Source organism: Amblyomma maculatum, chromosome 1, assembly GCF_055883805.1.
Source record: "Amblyomma maculatum isolate TAMU_Amacu chromosome 1, ASM5588380v1, whole genome shotgun sequence".
Taxonomy (NCBI): Eukaryota; Metazoa; Arthropoda; class Arachnida; order Ixodida; family Ixodidae; genus Amblyomma; species Amblyomma maculatum.
The window spans coordinates 293,667,916-293,684,794 of NC_139344.1; the positions used below are offsets into that span (position 1 = coordinate 293,667,916).

General features: G+C 45.0%; 1 protein-coding gene across 1 annotated transcript in view; it reads left to right on the forward strand.

Moving 5' to 3' along the window:
• The first annotated feature begins 738 nt into the window (after window positions 1–738).
• LOC146206818 (uncharacterized) overlaps window positions 739–16,879 on the forward strand; it is a 106,603-nt gene continuing 90,462 nt past the window's right edge. Inside the window, exons 1-3 of the mRNA XM_084591581.1 lie at window positions 739–920; window positions 1,011–1,208; window positions 16,631–16,726. Of these exons, the coding sequence (XP_084447707.1) occupies window positions 837–920; window positions 1,011–1,208; window positions 16,631–16,726 (378 nt within the window). The 5' untranslated portion in view covers window positions 739–836. The remainder of the gene's footprint in view (window positions 921–1,010; window positions 1,209–16,630; window positions 16,727–16,879) is intronic.

The window sequence follows — 16,879 nt, forward strand, 5'->3', positions numbered from 1 at the left end:
AGTGTCATGCTTGAGCTGCACGTATAAATATGCCACTTTTCCATTCGCAAAATTGTTTGTCTTCCTGCTTAAAATGCAGGCTACACACCGTGCTCCTGTCGCTTGGAATCCAGGGCATGTTTCCCTGACACTGAAAAGCAAGTAGTGCCATATCAGAAATGTACTTTGCGGACATCACTGAAGGCAACGGAAACTCTACTTTTACAGCATCAGCTGATGATCGCAACCCTTTCCTTCTAAAATGATCTCGCTATCACAACGGACGCCGTCGCCCGGAATGCTCGAATAGGCGATCTTATAAGCATGTTTAAAAGCTGGTGCAGCTTCATAGCTTAAGTTTGGCTTGCCGCGAGATGTTCTTGAGCCACTGATTTCGTACCTCTGTAAGGTCCCTGTCGATGTTAGCCCGCTCGACTTGTAGACCATAGTGCGCGTAATGATGCCGCAAACGCGTAGGCATCCGCCGCCACCCACAGGCACAGGGCACGTCAAAACTGCCTCCGGTTAAGTTATTTAGTGCCTACTTAAAATAAACTCGCCGGCACCTAGCTTTGCGGCCGCTCCAGCCCGCATATCGACGGCCCACACGTGTTCAATCTTCGCGCTCCGTAGCCGGTCGACGCGTCTCGTCGTGGGGGTAGGGTGCCTCGATGCCCGCGCCATCGAGGCACCCTACGTGGGGGTGAATTACAGCGCCACTCTCAACAGTGACGTTTAAGAGAACTAAAAAAAAAACAGCACAAGCAAAAGAAAACCTCCGGCGCTGGGGATACAGTAGGTCGTGTTTCGACTGTCGAACGGCTCCTAGCGTGATTTGCTAACTTGCTGCTGATAGCATGCCTGGCCAGAAGCGGATATCAGCATTTTTCAAGCCTTTAGCAGCTCCCGCTCCTAAACGGATGCTTTCTTCTGAAGATGCGGTACTCGCAGCTATTTTTCACGCGTTTTATTGCAGCTTTACAAGTTTTACCAATTTCTTGACGTTGCATTTCTTTTTGTGCTGTTTTCAGGAGGAGCCAGTGAAGAAAACAAAGTACGGGACTTCTTCCGAGAACAATTTAATTTTCTCTACAAACGATATAAAAAAAAAACGTCTTTTGGCCAAAATCAAGCTTCAGTCTCGTGCGACGCCCATTGTTCCTGCTGACAATGGCTTGTCCTGGTTTGCCGCCCTTGAGCCGGAATTCTCCAAAGGCTATTTCGTTAAGGCAAGTGTGTTTCAGTTTCACTCACGCCTTCAAAATTGCCGAGAGCTTGTGTCCCCGTGTGATAACTGGCTACAGCAAAAGAAAAATAACTGTGCCGTTACACCTGTCGTCTGCAGTCACTAGACAATAAAACCAAAGACGGCAACTCATTTTAATAATATACAGACGCAAAAAATCAATGTGCAACAAACTGGCATCGTCAGGCGAGCTCGTTCTTCCGAGATTATTTGAAAATGCACGGAAGAGTTTGCTACGGCTACTACAGCAAGAGAGAAACACATGCGTGCCGTACACCAGCTGACTCCCGGCGAAGTGCCCAGAAAGCGACCAGTTCGTCGATAGCGCCAAGACTCAAGAAACTCGCCAAGTTAATAAAAAAAAAAAAGGCCAACAACATCCAACTCTTAAGCAAAAATCTTAACTGCATGCTTTCCTTAGAGTGCGATTCAAGAATCTGCAGTGCTATAAATCTCACGACCATCAGTTCAGTCGTGTCCGACTCTTCGTGACCCTATGGACCATGTCATGCCACGTTTTCCGGTCTTTCACTATCTTCCTAACATCACATAACTTCATCTGCAGCGCCTCGAGGATGCCATCTAACCATCGCGTTCGCTGCCTACCCCTTCTCCGGCGACCCTCAACCTTTCCCAACATCAAATCTTTCTCCAGCGACTCCTCTCTTCTCATCAGATGACCAAAGTAGCTGAGCTTTAACTTTAGAATTTGACCCTCCAATGAGCAGTCAGGGTTTATGGTCGACAATATCGACTGATTTGATCTTCTCGCAGTCCAAGGAACTTTCAAGAGTCTTCGCCAGCACCACAATTCAAACGCGTCAATTCTTCGGCGGTCAGCCTTTTTCACAGTCCAACTCTCGCGTCCATACATCACAACTGGAAAGGCCATAGCTCGAGTTATACGGATCTTGGTTGGCACACTAATGTCTCTGGTCTTTACTAGGCGGTCAAGGCTAACCATTGCTCTCTTTCCCAGAAGCAGGCGTCTCCTAATTTCATGGCTGCAGTCTCCTTCAGAGGTAATCTTGGAGCCCAAGAAGAGAAAATCTGTCGCAGCTTCCACTTCTTGTCCCTTGATGCTCCAGGACTTGATAGGACAAGACGCCATGATCTTTGTCTTTTTAATGTTCAGTTTAAGCCCAAACTTCTCACTCTCTTCTTGTACGCGCATCAGAAGTCTCTTGAGTTCCATTTCACTTTCTGCCATTAAAGTGGTATCATCCGCATATCTAAGGTGGTTGATACGTTTTTCAGCAATCTTCACTCCAGCTGAAGACTCGTCTAGACCTGCCTTCCTTATGATACACTCTGCATATAGGTTAAATAGGCTGGGCGACAGTATGCAGGCTTGCCTCACTCCTTTCTCAATCGGAAACCAATCAGTAAGACCATGCCCAGTTCTGACTGTGGCCTCTTGCCCTTCATACAGGTTCCTGAGGAGACAGTTGAGGCGAATTGGAACTCCCATCTCTTGGAGAGCTTGCCACAATCTGCTGTGATCTACGCAGTCAATGCTTTCGCATAATCAATAAAGCAGAAGTAGATGGGTTTCTGGACCTCTCTTGCTTTTTCCATAAAGGAAGCTAAACCATGGCCAGTCTCGAGGGAGAGGGCGCACTCTTACGGGCTTCTCAATCGCCGCGTGAACAATGGGAACTTTTCTCCTTGAGTCACGCTCTCTGCCGCCGCAAGGGGCGCGACCTGCTCACTGTTCGCTCTGCGTCTGCTTCAGCGGCGGCGGACAGCTTTTGCTTGGTTTCGCACTTTCGCTCCCGGGTTCCGTGGTGAGTGCAGCCTCAAAATGAAAGAACACAGAAGGTAGATGCTGCAGTGGCATGTCGTCAACGTACTACACATGTGAATGGAGTATTTATATAAAAAAACACTGTCGATCAGCAAACGTTCGACAAGCATATGACATACCTTGTGTCATGGTAGCTACTTTTGTCTATTTTAATATGAATTTTTCCCAAACCTTTACAAGAATAGGAATTATTTCTTATTCTGTATTTTCATTACCCAGTCACATATTCCGGTTTACTTTACGTCGCTGGATATATCGTTAAGTTAATCAACTTCGGGTGTGACGCTTGCGCTATTCTTCTTGAAACTAGCGAAAGAAACAGTCCCATGTACACTCTTCTACGAGGACAATATTCTTGTGGACTGCATTATCCGAAACCAGAGCTTGTTGCCCTAGTGAACAAGTTTTTTTTTTTAAGCTGCCGTGCACCTACTACACACAAATTGAAGTACTTAAGATCCTGATTCAGTCAGCACTTAACAATTCACCACTGAGTTGCCCGGAAGCAATTGGCAACAGCCATGTTATAAGGTCCGCTTCTTTGATGTTTGCAAAATTTCTCAGAATCCTTTTTGTCACTGCAGCCAAAAATGCAGAGGAGCCCTTAATTGGAGACATAAACAATGCAGTAAAGGCTTACAAGCAAGGGCAGTTAATCAAATTTTGCTGGGTCCCTAGCCATGTAGGTATTAGGGGGAATGAGAAAGCTGATGAATGCGCTGCACGGGCCCGTAACGGTACCGTAAAATAAACATTCCTTGCAAAGATTGCATGAAGATCATACGGAGTAAACTAACAACAAAATGGCAGACTTCATGGGACAAGGAAATGAACAGTAAACTACTCCTTATTAAGCCTATGATTGGAGAATGGAAGTCATGCAGCCATCAAGATTACTTTGTCGAAGTGATCCTGTGCCGTCTCCGCATCGGACACATGCATCTCACGCACAACTTTTTATTAGCAACAGAAACCTACATGTGAAGCATGTGGAGATGAGCTCACAATCAGTCATCTTTTGGTGTCATGCACTAAGCTCGACGAAATAAGAAAAAGGCATTTCATAGATCTCTATAATAAGCACATCCCACTCCACCCAAACCTTCTCCTAGGAGAAAATGCCCTTGTCGAGTTTACTTGTGTTCTCAACTTTTTCAAAGAAATCAACGTCCTAAACAAACTGACATAACTGTAAACAATGGTCTTTCTAAAGCTACACACAATCAACCCTGTGTTTGGCGCATGACGGCCTTAGTTGCCTATGTGCCATTAAACCCAGTACAGTACAATACAATGTACTCCCTCAAACGAGGCTTGCATGCCGCCCCAACCCTACACTTAAAAAAACCATACTAATGGTAAAGAATGAACACAAATTTCTGGGCATTACCTTTGATAAAAACTTAACATTTTAACCCTACTAAACACCCTCAAAAAGAAAGCATCTCAGTCATTAAACATACTTAAAATACTATGAAGAAAGGTCCGACAGGACATGCCATCTGCATATTTATCGACTTGTAATACGCTCTACCCTAGATTATGGAAGCACTGTGTATGGTTCAGCGAGACCCTCTTATCACAAACGCTTGGATCCAGTATACATGGGATTGCGCCTCTTAACTAGCGCATATAGGAGATCTCCCATAAATAGCCTTTATGTTGAAACAAATGAACTGCCCCTAAAGACAAGAGAACAATGCTTACAGTCGCATATGTATTGAAAATAAGATCCCTACTGAAACACCTATGTCACCAAATAGTCACAGGCTGCCCATCTAGAACTCTCTTTAACAACAAACCCCGAGCAATCAAACCACTAATCCTCCGTTTTGAGCAAGCATGCCAGGAATTAAACATACTTTATTAACTTACAAATATTGCCCGGAGACCTCTCTATGCGACTTCACATTAACCCACTTTCATAAGAAACAAACGCCGCATATGAAAAATACAAAGATTATACAGCATTCTATACAGATGGTTTTAAGACTGCTTGTTACACTGGAAGTGCTGTAATACAAGGTAAATGGAAGAAAATAGTACGGTTGCCTGAGTGTTCATCGGTTTTCACAGCTGAATATCATGCCATTTTTGTGGGTGTAGAAGAAATATTACAGAAAAGTATTGGAAACAGCATCATTTATACAGACTCTCTGAGCGTAATCACAGCACTTTATCAGAGACATAATACATAATGTAATAGGTGCATAAACACGGGGCAGTCAATTAAGTTTTGCTGGGTGCCTAGCCATGTTGGAATCTGTGGCAAGGAGAGAACCGACACGTGCCACAGCAACCCGTAATGATGACATGCAACTAGTCGGCTTGCTACATAGAGATTTTATGAAGCTCATAAAGGGGAAAACCGAGGTCAAAATGGCAGGCTTCATGAAACAATGAAATAAACGATAAATTACACTTAGTTAAACCAGTCGAAGAATTTGCATCGTGCAGCCATCAAAATCGCTTTGTAAAAGTCATTTTATGTCTGCTTCGCATCGGGCACACATACTTAACACATGGCTTCATTCTTAAAAAAAAAAAACCTTCATGTGAAGGGTGTGGAGGTGAACTAACAACAAATCATATCTTACTGTCATGCACTATGCTAGAGAAAGTAATAAATATTTTGTACCATTTTTCAATGAACAGATCCCGTATTGTCACAGCCTGCTTATGGGAGAAGGTGCACTGGTTGAAATTTCTCACATTTTTGGGTTCCTAAAAGAAGCAATGCTCCTTTACAAGCTATAACAATTTAGAAATGGATTAGTCATATCCGGGAAGTAAAGACAAACAACCTTGTTCTTGGTGCATGATAGCCTTAGTCGCTTATGCACCAAAACCCCACTGGATGCAAATACACCTGTAGAAAAATGAAGCATATGACATATATCATCACGTGACTATGCGACTATGGTTTGAGATAAAATATTATGTACAAACATCATCGATTATTTGGGTCCAGCTGCCTACTAGAGGCTGGAACATGACTACAAGCCCATGGTCTGCTTTAGTATGTCACTGGAATTTACCTAAGAAGTCCTTCAATGGGAGTTCATGTCCAAGTGTGAAGAAAGCTTCATCAATGAGTAAGCCCCCATGATGCTTCATTCCATCAAGTTTTTTTTTGTTTTCTTTCATATCCAAAAGCTTTGGGCTTAACCCATATGATGCTTTGAAACCCTGTGAAACTATGTAAAAAAAAAAGGCATGGCTAAATACCTTCATGTATGTTTGCACACAGACTTGGCTAGGCAGCACCTGGGTTTCGAGACCTCAGGTGCTCATATAGTCGTGGATGATGCATTCCAGCAGCCATTCTTTGCTGTAACAGTACCCACGGTTGGTCCTTCTCCTTGATGTTTCAAATCGTGCATGCACAGCAGATTGCTGTTTTTTGGGGAGCTCTTTAAGCTGGAAAACAAATGTAACATTAGAAAAATCAATGCTTTTCAATCAAGACAAACGGAAAGTATTCGGTCTAATCTTTTCCCTGAAAAAGGCTGCCTTGATTGCTACGTTTCTTTCTCGTCTTTTTGAGGGCAGCTTGTAGTGAGTTCAGGTTGCTGTTCCTCAGTCGCAGAGTACACATGGCATACTTTAAGCCATTTTGCAGCAGTGTTTGAAAGGTGGAGTTGTACCTTCTTTTTGCAGTGCAGCAAGCGAGCTTTCATGCTGCTTCTGTACCTTTTGCATGACAAGCAGCGGTTAGGTTGCTGTGCTGCAAATATATCACTCCGGTCATTAGTGTTAAGAATTCCGTATACAGTAGAACCCCGCTGATACATTTTTCATGGGACCGTAAAAAAAAACCGTAAGAGCCGGGAAAAGTAAAAGCCGGGAAGTAGGACAAATTGAAAAATGACAGTAGTGGGCAACTGAATGCATTTATTGCCATGTTATCACTTGAAGAAGTCATGCAGCGTTGTCTGTCGCATCTTTTCGAGTCCGGGGAGCACAACTCGCTTCTCCAAAAGTTGCAGTGCCATGTGGCTCTCGCGATCGTCGCGAACGTACCTTCTGAGAAGGTCCAATGCCGCCACAGCCGATGTAAACGTCGGTTCCGGCTGCGGCGCATCCTCCTCCTCCTCTCCCTCTTCGTCGCCACTGTTGTGCGCGTCTACACACTCGGCCACGATCTGGCCGATAGTCATCATCTCGGAGGTGGCAACGGCATCATTCACAGACACGTAATCGTTGTACGCGATCCCGTTCGCGCCAACCGCTTCCATGGCCGTGTCCAGTTCGCAGTCCTCGGGGGTTCCGGGGTTGTCCACGGTTCCTGGTTCTGCTGCGCTGTCTGTGTCGCCGAAGCACTTCGCAAAGCAATTCCTGACCGTTGTGGCGGTGACAGCACTCCATGCCGTGGCCAGATAGTGCATGGCATCCAGGATCGTAATGCCAGTTGGCTGTTGCCCGCGGTCCACAGAGGCCAGGGATCGCTTCACGATGCATTTCCTGTAAAAATGCTTCACATTTTTGATGATGCCAGCATCTAAGGGTTGAAGGTGGCTGGTCGTGTTGGCCGGAAGGTAAACCACCTTGATGTTCCGCAGCGACGTAGTGTCCTTAGGATGCGCGGAGCAGTTATCTAAAAAAAGGACGACATTTCTGTCCTGACAGCCCATATTCGAGTCCATGTACGCGCACGTCATCCAAGCCTTGCTGTTGTTCTTGTAGTGGCAGGGCAGGTAACGTATATTCTTTAGGCAACGTGGGTTTCGAAATTTGCCGATGACCCGCGGCTTCATCATCGCGGAGCCATCCGAGTTGCAACACAACAAAACGGTGAGACGGTCTTTGCTGCATTTTCCGCCGTGGCAAGCCTCGCCTTTCAAGCTAAGCGTCTTCGAGGGCTGTACTTTGAAAAAGAGGCCCGCTTCATCGGCATTGAAAATGTCCCTAGGTTCGTAGCCGTCAATAATGCGCGCCACGGTCTCTTTCCAGCTGCCTACAGTAGCCACGTCCACGCTTGCGGCCTCCCCATTCACGGTTCGGTAGCAAATTCTGTGCCTTCGTTTAAATCGGTCGATCCAGCCGTTTGACGCACTGAAATCGACGATCCCGAGCTTGTCTGCTATCTCCAGTGCTTTTTCGTGCAAAATGGTGCCATCAAAATTAACACCTGCAGCTCTGGCTTGCTTGAACAATTTGTACACCGCCTCGTCAAGCTGCACGTGCTCCGCACCGCGGGCTTGCTTGCTTTTGATGTCAAAGGACCGGGCATTTGCTTCGATCTCGTTTCTTTTCGAAACAATAGAGTTGAGGGTGGATGGCGTAAGTCCCAGTTCCTTAGCGATGCACACCTGCTTCCGCGTTGGGTTTGCATCCACAGTGCGGAGAATATTCAGTTTATCCTCCAAGGATAGCGCTTTGCGCTTTCTTGATGCCATCTTGCTGTATTTACGTGCTTAATGGTTGGCACGCGCCAGGTAGGCAATTGAGTGCGCTGGACGTGTGTGCACACGACCGCGGAACGAATTCACAGCCGGAAAATACACGCGGAAAGAGTCCTAAGCTCGGCAATCGTGAAGTCAGTCGCACACACACCAACCGCACAAAGGATGGAGCATGGAGTGATGAAAGACAGCAAGACGCAAAAAAAAAAAAGCGCAACTACTGCTGCTGATGATGATGACGCAGCCTGCCCAAGCGTCACTAGTGCCCTCTGTAGACACGCTAGCAACGCTAGGCCAAGCCAGGGTCAATTCGCCGAAAAAGTAAACATGGCCGTCGCTGCTTGTTTTTCGGGTTGGCTTGGGGTGCGAGTTCACAACGTATCATGCGGGAACATGTCCCAAACTACGACGTAACAGCGGGGTTTCTAATACATGGAAGTCTATGAGAGTCATGCTGGGACTCGACCACAAGGATGTAGCAGCCGGGAAAACGCAGCACCCGGGAACGCAACAGCGGGGTTCTACTGTATACAACTTTTTATATGTTGTACGCAGTCCCTCAAGTCCAAAACAATTTACGCTGTGGTACTGGTTTGTTGCAAACAATAGAGAACAGGTGATGTCTTTGTCACGTTACTCATATTCAGCTTCTCAAGCTCCTTGCTATGGCCAGTTCCATTGCACACGGTCAGGCTGTCTGCATAAGACAATGCTCTTTCTGCTCACTGCACATCACTTTCTTTATGAAACTGCCTATCCAAGAAGATGCTGCACCTGGGCAGTCCTTCTCCAAAGCTGAACACTGTAAACGCAACAGCCTCCAGGTCTGCTGGCAGGCATTGCTCTGTCGTGTCAAGGCAAGTGTCACTTCTCTCGGAAGGTATTGGCCTCGAGTTTAAGCATAGTCTCCACCTAGGGGCATAGCAGTGATCCCTACTCAGTGTGGATGCATGTTCGCGTTCCGTGCCAGCCTGCACTGATTTACGTGCGCGCCTGTACAAGAGTGCTTTTTGAATGTTTCGCGGTTCCTGTGCGCTTTTGCTTACCTATCTGCCTCTTGCAAAACAAATATGAACAGGCTATCACCCTTCGCTCCATTAATACTTGTTCATATTGAGTATGTTATGCTGGAAAGGACATCAGTCACGGTCTTCGGCGCTTGAGATTCTTTGACAAGTTTTGTCTCAAACGAAGCAGTGCTGTCGTTAGGCGCCGTTTAAAAGCAAAACAGGTGTCTGCAATGAATACAACTTAATGCAGACGCTCAAAAATTGTATATTGCGGTTTCTGTTTAGAATACCGGAGCTACTGAAACATGCGACTGTAGACAGCTATATAGCAAACTCCAATTTGAACAAGCCACTCTGTGCCTTCTATATCCACGATAGAGTTTTCAGAGTACCTTATTTTTTTTCTCTTAAACCTCTGTCATGATGTCTTAGTGGTAGGGCGCTCGACTGCTGATTTCGACAAAGGGGAGTTCGATCCCGGCCGTTTCGAAAGGCACTCCTCGGCTGCGGGATTTGACTGCACGTTGAACATTCCCACGTGTTCAACGGCACCAAAGCCCATCTCTGCATCGTTCGTCATATAACCGATTTCGCATGGCGCGTTAAACCGATATTATATGCATTTTTCTTTTTTTCTGGAGAAGGCTTCTGCACATCCGTAACAGTGGTAGTGAGCACATTTCGCTTTACAGAAATGCTCGAACGTTTGAGAAACATCTTTCCAGCACCTGTTACACTAAATATTACATAATACACATAGATCAATGTACACTGGTAGGCGATTAGAATCGTTAGAATTCCTTTTCGTTTTTGCTGTCTTTCGAGCAAACTCGTTTCTGACAAGGGGAGTAAAATAGCTTCATATGGGCTTAACCATCGGTGTTTAGTATGAGAATAAATACATATTTATAGTCGCATGGTAAGATGAACTTTATTTTTTAAACGGTAGTTTTATATCCGGCACCTGTTTTGGAAGTAACCCTAACATCTTGCTTCGCATAAGATTGAGTCACTGCTCAACAATAATTCAGTTCAGTTCAGTCGTTCAGTCGTGTCCGACTCTTCGTGACCCTATGGACCATGTCACGCCACGCTATCCGGTCTCTCACTATCTTCCTAACATCACATAACTTCATCTGCAGTGCCTCGAGGATGCCATCTAACCATCGCGTTCGCTACCTACCCCTTCTCCGGCGACCCTCAACCTTTCCCAACATCAAATCTTTCTCCAGCGACTCCTCTCTTCTCATCAGATGACCAAAGTAGCTGAGCTTTAACTTTAGAATTTGACCCTCCAATGAGCAGTCAGGGTTTATGGTTGACAATATCAACTGATTTGATCTTCTGGCAGTCCAAGGAACTTTCAAGAGTGTTCGCCAGCACCACAATTCAAACGCGTCAATTCTTCGGCGGTCAGCCTTTTTCACAGTCCAACTCTCGCGTCCATACATCACAACTGGAAAGACCATAGCACGAGTTATACGGATCTTGGTTGGCAGACTAATGTCTCTGCTCTTTACTAGGCGGTCAAGGCTAACCATTGCTCTCTTTCCCAGAAGCAGGCGTCTCCTAATTTCATGGCTGCAGTCTCCTTCCGAGGTAATCTTGGAGCCCAAGAACAGAAAATCTGTCGCAGCTTCCACTTCTTGTCCATTGATGCTCCAGGACTTGATAGGGCAAGACGCCGTGATCTTTGTCTTTTTAATGTTCAGTTTAAGCCCAAACTTCTCACTCTCTTCTTGTACGCGCATCAGAAGTCTCTTGAGTTCCACTTCACTTTCTGCCATTAAAGTGGTATCATCCGCATATCTAAGGTTGTTAATACGTTTTCCAGCAATCTTCACTCCAGCTGAAGACTCGTCCAGATCGGCCTTCCTCATGATGCACTCTGCATATAGGTTAAATAGGCAGGGCGACAGTATGCAGCCTTGCCTCACTCCTTTCTCGATCGGAAACCAATCAGTAAGAGCATGCCCAGTTCTGACTGTGGCCTCTTGTCCTTCATACAGGTTCCTGAGGAGATAGATGAGGTGAATTGGAAGTTCCATCTCTTGGAGAGCTTGCCACAATCTGCTGTGATCTACACAGTCAAGCGCTTTCGCATAATCAATAAAGCAGATGTAGATGGGTTTCTGGAACTCTCTTGCTTTTTCCATGATCCAGCGAAGGTTGGCAATTTGGTCTCTAGTTCTTCTGCCCTTGCGAAACCCAGCTTGCACGTCCGGAAGCTCCCGATCCACATACTGCTGCAGCCTACCTTGGAGGATTTTCAACATCACCTTGCTAGCATGCGAAATAAGCGTGATCGTGCGGTAGTTGGAACAATCTTTGGCACTGCCTTTCTTTAAAATGGGGATGTAAACTGACCTCCTCCAATCCTGTGGCCACTGCAGGGTTGTCCAAATCTTCTGACATAATGTATGCAGAATGTTAACAGCATCATGGTTGAGGTTTTGAAGCAACTCAGCTGGAATGCCATCAATTCCGCTAGCTTTGTTCTTAGCAAGGCTGGCTAATGCCCATTCAACTTCACTCTTCAGGATGCCCGGCTCGAGATCAGTAATCACAACCGTCTTATGTTGGGTTTGCACATTCGGGTCCTTCTTGTACAGTTCTTCTGTGTATTCCTGCCACCTCTTCTTTATCTCTGAGGCTTCAGTGAGGTCCTTGCCTCGTTTGTCCTTTATCACGCCCAGCTTAGCACAGAGCTGTTGTGTTCCTTTATTGGCTGTTGTCCTCAACTGCTTGGCACTGTATGTTCAGGAAGGCATTCTTATCTCTCCTTGCTATTTTCTGAAAATCTGCATTGAGAACCTTGCATCTTTCTCTTTCCCCCATAACTTTTGCCATCCTCCTTTCCTCAGCTATTTGAAAAGCCTCTTCAGATAACCAGTTTGCTTTCTTGCATTTCTTTTGCTTTGGAACTACCTTAGTAGCAACTTCTTGTATTATATCACAAACATCAATCCACATCTCTTCGGGCTCTCTGTCTTCTAGATCTAATTCTTGAAATCGATTCCTCACTTCCACAGCATATTCTAATGGAATTTGATCCAGATCATACCTGAAAGGCCTTCTAGTTTTCTGCGTTTTCCTCAATCGAAGCTTAATTTTGGCAACAAGAAGCTGATGATCGGTGCCACAATGGGCCTCAGGCCTTGTTTTAACTGCTTGTATAGCGCTTCTCCATCTCTGCCGGCAAAGAATATTAATCGATCTGATTCCTGTACAGACCGTCCGGTGAAGTCTATGTGTACAGGCGCCTCTTTTGCTGTTGAAAATGAGTATTCGCTATGGTTAGGTTGTTTTCTTGACAAAACTCTACTAGCCTCTGCCCAGCTTCATTTGGCTCGCCAAGACTGAACTTGCCTATAATTCCGGATATTTCTTCACTCCCGACCTTAGCGTTCCAGTCTCCTATGAGAAAAACGACGTCTGATGATGGGGTGCGGTCTAAAAGGCATTGTAGGTCCGCATAAAATCTCTCAACGTCAGCTTCTTCAGCAGTAGTGGTCGGTGCATAGACTTGGATAACTGTTATGTTGAAAGGGTGACCTTGGATCCGAAGTGAAATCATTCGGTTGTTTTTGGGGTTGTACCCTAGCACTGCTTTGCCCATTCTTCTGTTTACTATGAGAGCGACCCCATTCCTTCTCTTGGATTCGTGCCCACAATAAAAGACATAATGGTCGCCGGAGTTAAATTCTCCCATTCCGGTCCACTTGAGCTCACTGATACCCAAGATATCAATGTTCAATCTGTCCATTTCTCGCTTGACGACATCCAGTTTACCTTGCGTCATAGATCTTACATTCCATGTTGCTATGTGATATATCTCCTTGCAACATCGGACTTTCCGGTCGCTTCCCGACACATCCACAACTGAGCGTCCTTTTGGCTTTAGCCCAGCCGCTTCATTCGTCCTGGAGCTACTAGGAATCGCCCTTTGTTCATCCCCAGTAACATGTGGGACGCCTTCCAACCTGGGGGGCTCATCTTCCGGCGCCATATCATTAATGGTATTGTGACTGGCCATAGGGTTTTCTTGGCAGGAAATACTGGAGTGGGTTGCCATTACCTTCTCCAGTGAATCACATTTTGTCAGAACTCTCTGCCGTGACCTGTCTATCTTGGGTGGCCGTACACAGCAGAGCTCACGACTTCGAGTTTCGCAAGCCCCTCCGCCACGACAAGGCAGTGATCCAAGAAGGGGCAACAATAATTACAATGATAAAAAAATATTCAGCCTTCAAAACTCCTTGCCAGAACATGACAGCGACCAAACGCAGTCTTTACGATGTCTTTGCAGCTACTGATTTGTAGCTTTCACTTTAACGTGAAAATTAGTCGCTGATTGTCCTAAATTTTGTAAAGTATGTAAAAGTTCTTCACACGTTGAAATTCATTGTCATCGAACTGTGGAGCGAGGGTTTAGTGTGAACCGCCAGGTTGCCGTAGAAAACCTGAAGGACCTCTCATATGTTTCGCAACTTACTGTATGCGACGCTGTGGACAAGGCAGGGGGCGTCCTTAACATTTCTATTACGAAAGACCTAAGGGTTGCTGAATCAGCTGCCCGGTAGCAGTATGCTACACACCTGGAGGCAGTAAAAAAGAAGCAATGTGCTGATGGCAGGGAATGGCATGGTTTTCTTTTTTCTGTTTGGTCTCGGCGCACTGACTTGGTGGGCTGCAGTGAGGTTGAATTAACCGACACACAGCAAAATTTGTTCGAGTTAACTAGAGTTTCGCCCTATAGACTCCTATGTATAATTTTAGGTACCTCGCGTGCATGTCGAATTATCTGATTTTCCGAATTATCGCGGGTTGAATTAACGAGCTTTCACTGTAGTTCATTCTTTCACCCTGATAGTGCATTATAATCGCGACACACGAGGCACAACTGTAGTGTACATTCTTTTTCCTGATAAAGCTACTTCAGTAATAAGAGTACTTCAAAAGTTGCATGCGTTCATTACACTCACAGTACACAGAAATCCATCTGATCTGAAGATCACAGGGAGACAGTAGCAAGGATTCATCGTAGCTAAATCTTGTTTGCATGCATCCCATAGCAAGAAACAAAAAAGTAAACTTAAGGCAACAGTTTCAGACCTGTACCGCGCAGTGGCGTTCTGGTTTCCGTAATGTAGAGACAGTGCGGCTCGTAGCCAAGTTGGCATGTACTTTTAATCCAATCTCTGGAAGCTGCAATAAAAACATGCATGAAATAAAAACTACTTTGTGCTTGCTCATTTTAAAACCAGGCGGTGCTGTGCCCTGTGGGCCACACACTGTCACTCTTTGCCAAATATGTTACTTTTGGTTTAGCCATTGCCTCTCAAACCAAGGTGACGCTTGGCGAACGTCTAAAATCATCCGCTTCAGGACAGGCCTGTCCACAACTTGTTGAAATCCTACATGACTCTGCGATAGCAATTGATGACCACATAGTAGACATAATTTATCTAGACTTTTCTAAGGCAAATTTGATCATGTCTGCCATGCTAAACTGCTACTAAAACATATTCTAGGGAATGGGCCAATTGTTCAGTGGATCAGCTGTTCTCACCGCCACCAGTTTGTTCTATAGGGAGTGCCAGTCCTTTTGGGTGTACCTGTTACATTTCTGAGTGATTCGACGAGCAAGCGGCAACACTGAAGCTTGTCACAAAGGTGCTGGGCAGGAACAAGTGGCACAGCACTCTGCTTTGGCACTTATATTGCCCCTGATGTCAGGGTTTATCATGAACAGGAAAGCAGAACTCTGTGGGATTATCAGCAGAAGAACTAGTCAGATGAAATCCACAATTAGGTTATTCGCAGACAACTGCGTTCTGTATAGAGAAATACAAAATCGTCAAGACCAAATTGCTCATAATAAGATATAATGGTAGCCCAGTGGTGTACAAACTGGCAGATGGCCATCAGCAATAACAAAAGTCACAATGTCAATAACAAAAAGAAATCCAAGCTTTGTTTTTCGTAAGGCTGTGGCAGTCCCATCCTCAACACTGTCACTGAGTATAAGTACTTGGGCTTTGTGGTGTCATCAGATCTGGGATGGTCGGCTCATGTAGAGCATGTGGCAAACAAAGCAACATGAAAGTTAATGTTCCTAAAACGGGCTCTATGCTACGGTACCAAGGAAGCCAAGTGGCTTCTTATGTGACTATTATACACCCTATCTTGGAATATGTGGCGTGGTTTCTGTTCATCCAAAATCAAATGTCTACGCTTGAAGTTGTCCAGCGAAAAGCCACACATTTTATCGGCTATCGATATATGCACACCGATTCGCTGATGCAGATGCTGGCCAAAGTTGGTCTTCCTTATACTACATCTAAAATTTCTCATTCTGCATAATTAGATAAAAGTAAGTTCTGACTCATTACATTTGTGCTGTGCGATGTCGGTGCACATTAAAGAACCCCAAGGGGTCGAAATTTCTGGAGCCCTTCACGGCATCTGTCATAGCCTTAGTTGCTTTGGGACGTTAGACCCCATAAACGAAACCTCTCATTACATTTAACACATCCAGAGGAACACAAGCCACGAGGAAGTGATGTAATAATTAGTGTCTTCCTGTTACTTTCTATGCATAATGTGAATCTATGATATTGTCAATATGTGAATGACTGTATTTTGTCCATGTATATGTACATATATTTCATATGCTTGCCTCCTTCATTTTTTGTACTAGATCTTGGTTACCCTTTTGTATATAAGCCTGTATGGGCAAATGTCTGCAGGCCTTTGTAACCCACTCATGTAATAATCCCTACTGGGGATGACAGTATCTTCAAATAATAAAAAAGTCTGATTGTATGTGAGATAGCAGTACAAATTTTCCTTACTTTAATAAACCAGAGATATTTGTTGCTCTGGCTTGGTTCAAATTTTGATTTGTCAGTGCGCATTGTAAGATACTGCATGGTTGGCTTTGAGCAGTGTATTCAGTTGAGAGTCCAAAGTAATGTCTTGATTAGCATGTAAAACTTTTGTAAATGGCAGTAAAGATTTCGGGGCAAAATGTTTCTGAGTATGTGATGCCATTTTTTGTAGTGCAGGCTTTCATCATGTGGAAAGTGCTTTGTACAGTTATATACTAGCATGTCTTTAAGAGTGCAGTCTTTTTGATGTCAGCCATTTTTGATACCAAGTAGTGCAAATTCTATTCCAGCTCAGCAGCTTTGTTCAGGAGGAGCGCAAACGGTACACTGTGTATCCTTCACACGAAAATGTTTTCACCTGGACAAAGTCTTGCGAGGTGGACAAGGTAAGACATGGAGACCACTTTTTTCCTTCTACTTATTTGCTATTACAGTTGAACTTGGCTATACTGAAACGATGAAAATGCAGATTTATTTCACTTTGACCCGAAGCATAATATTAAGGTAGCCCTTTGTGTGTAAGTGAAAACATGGATGAC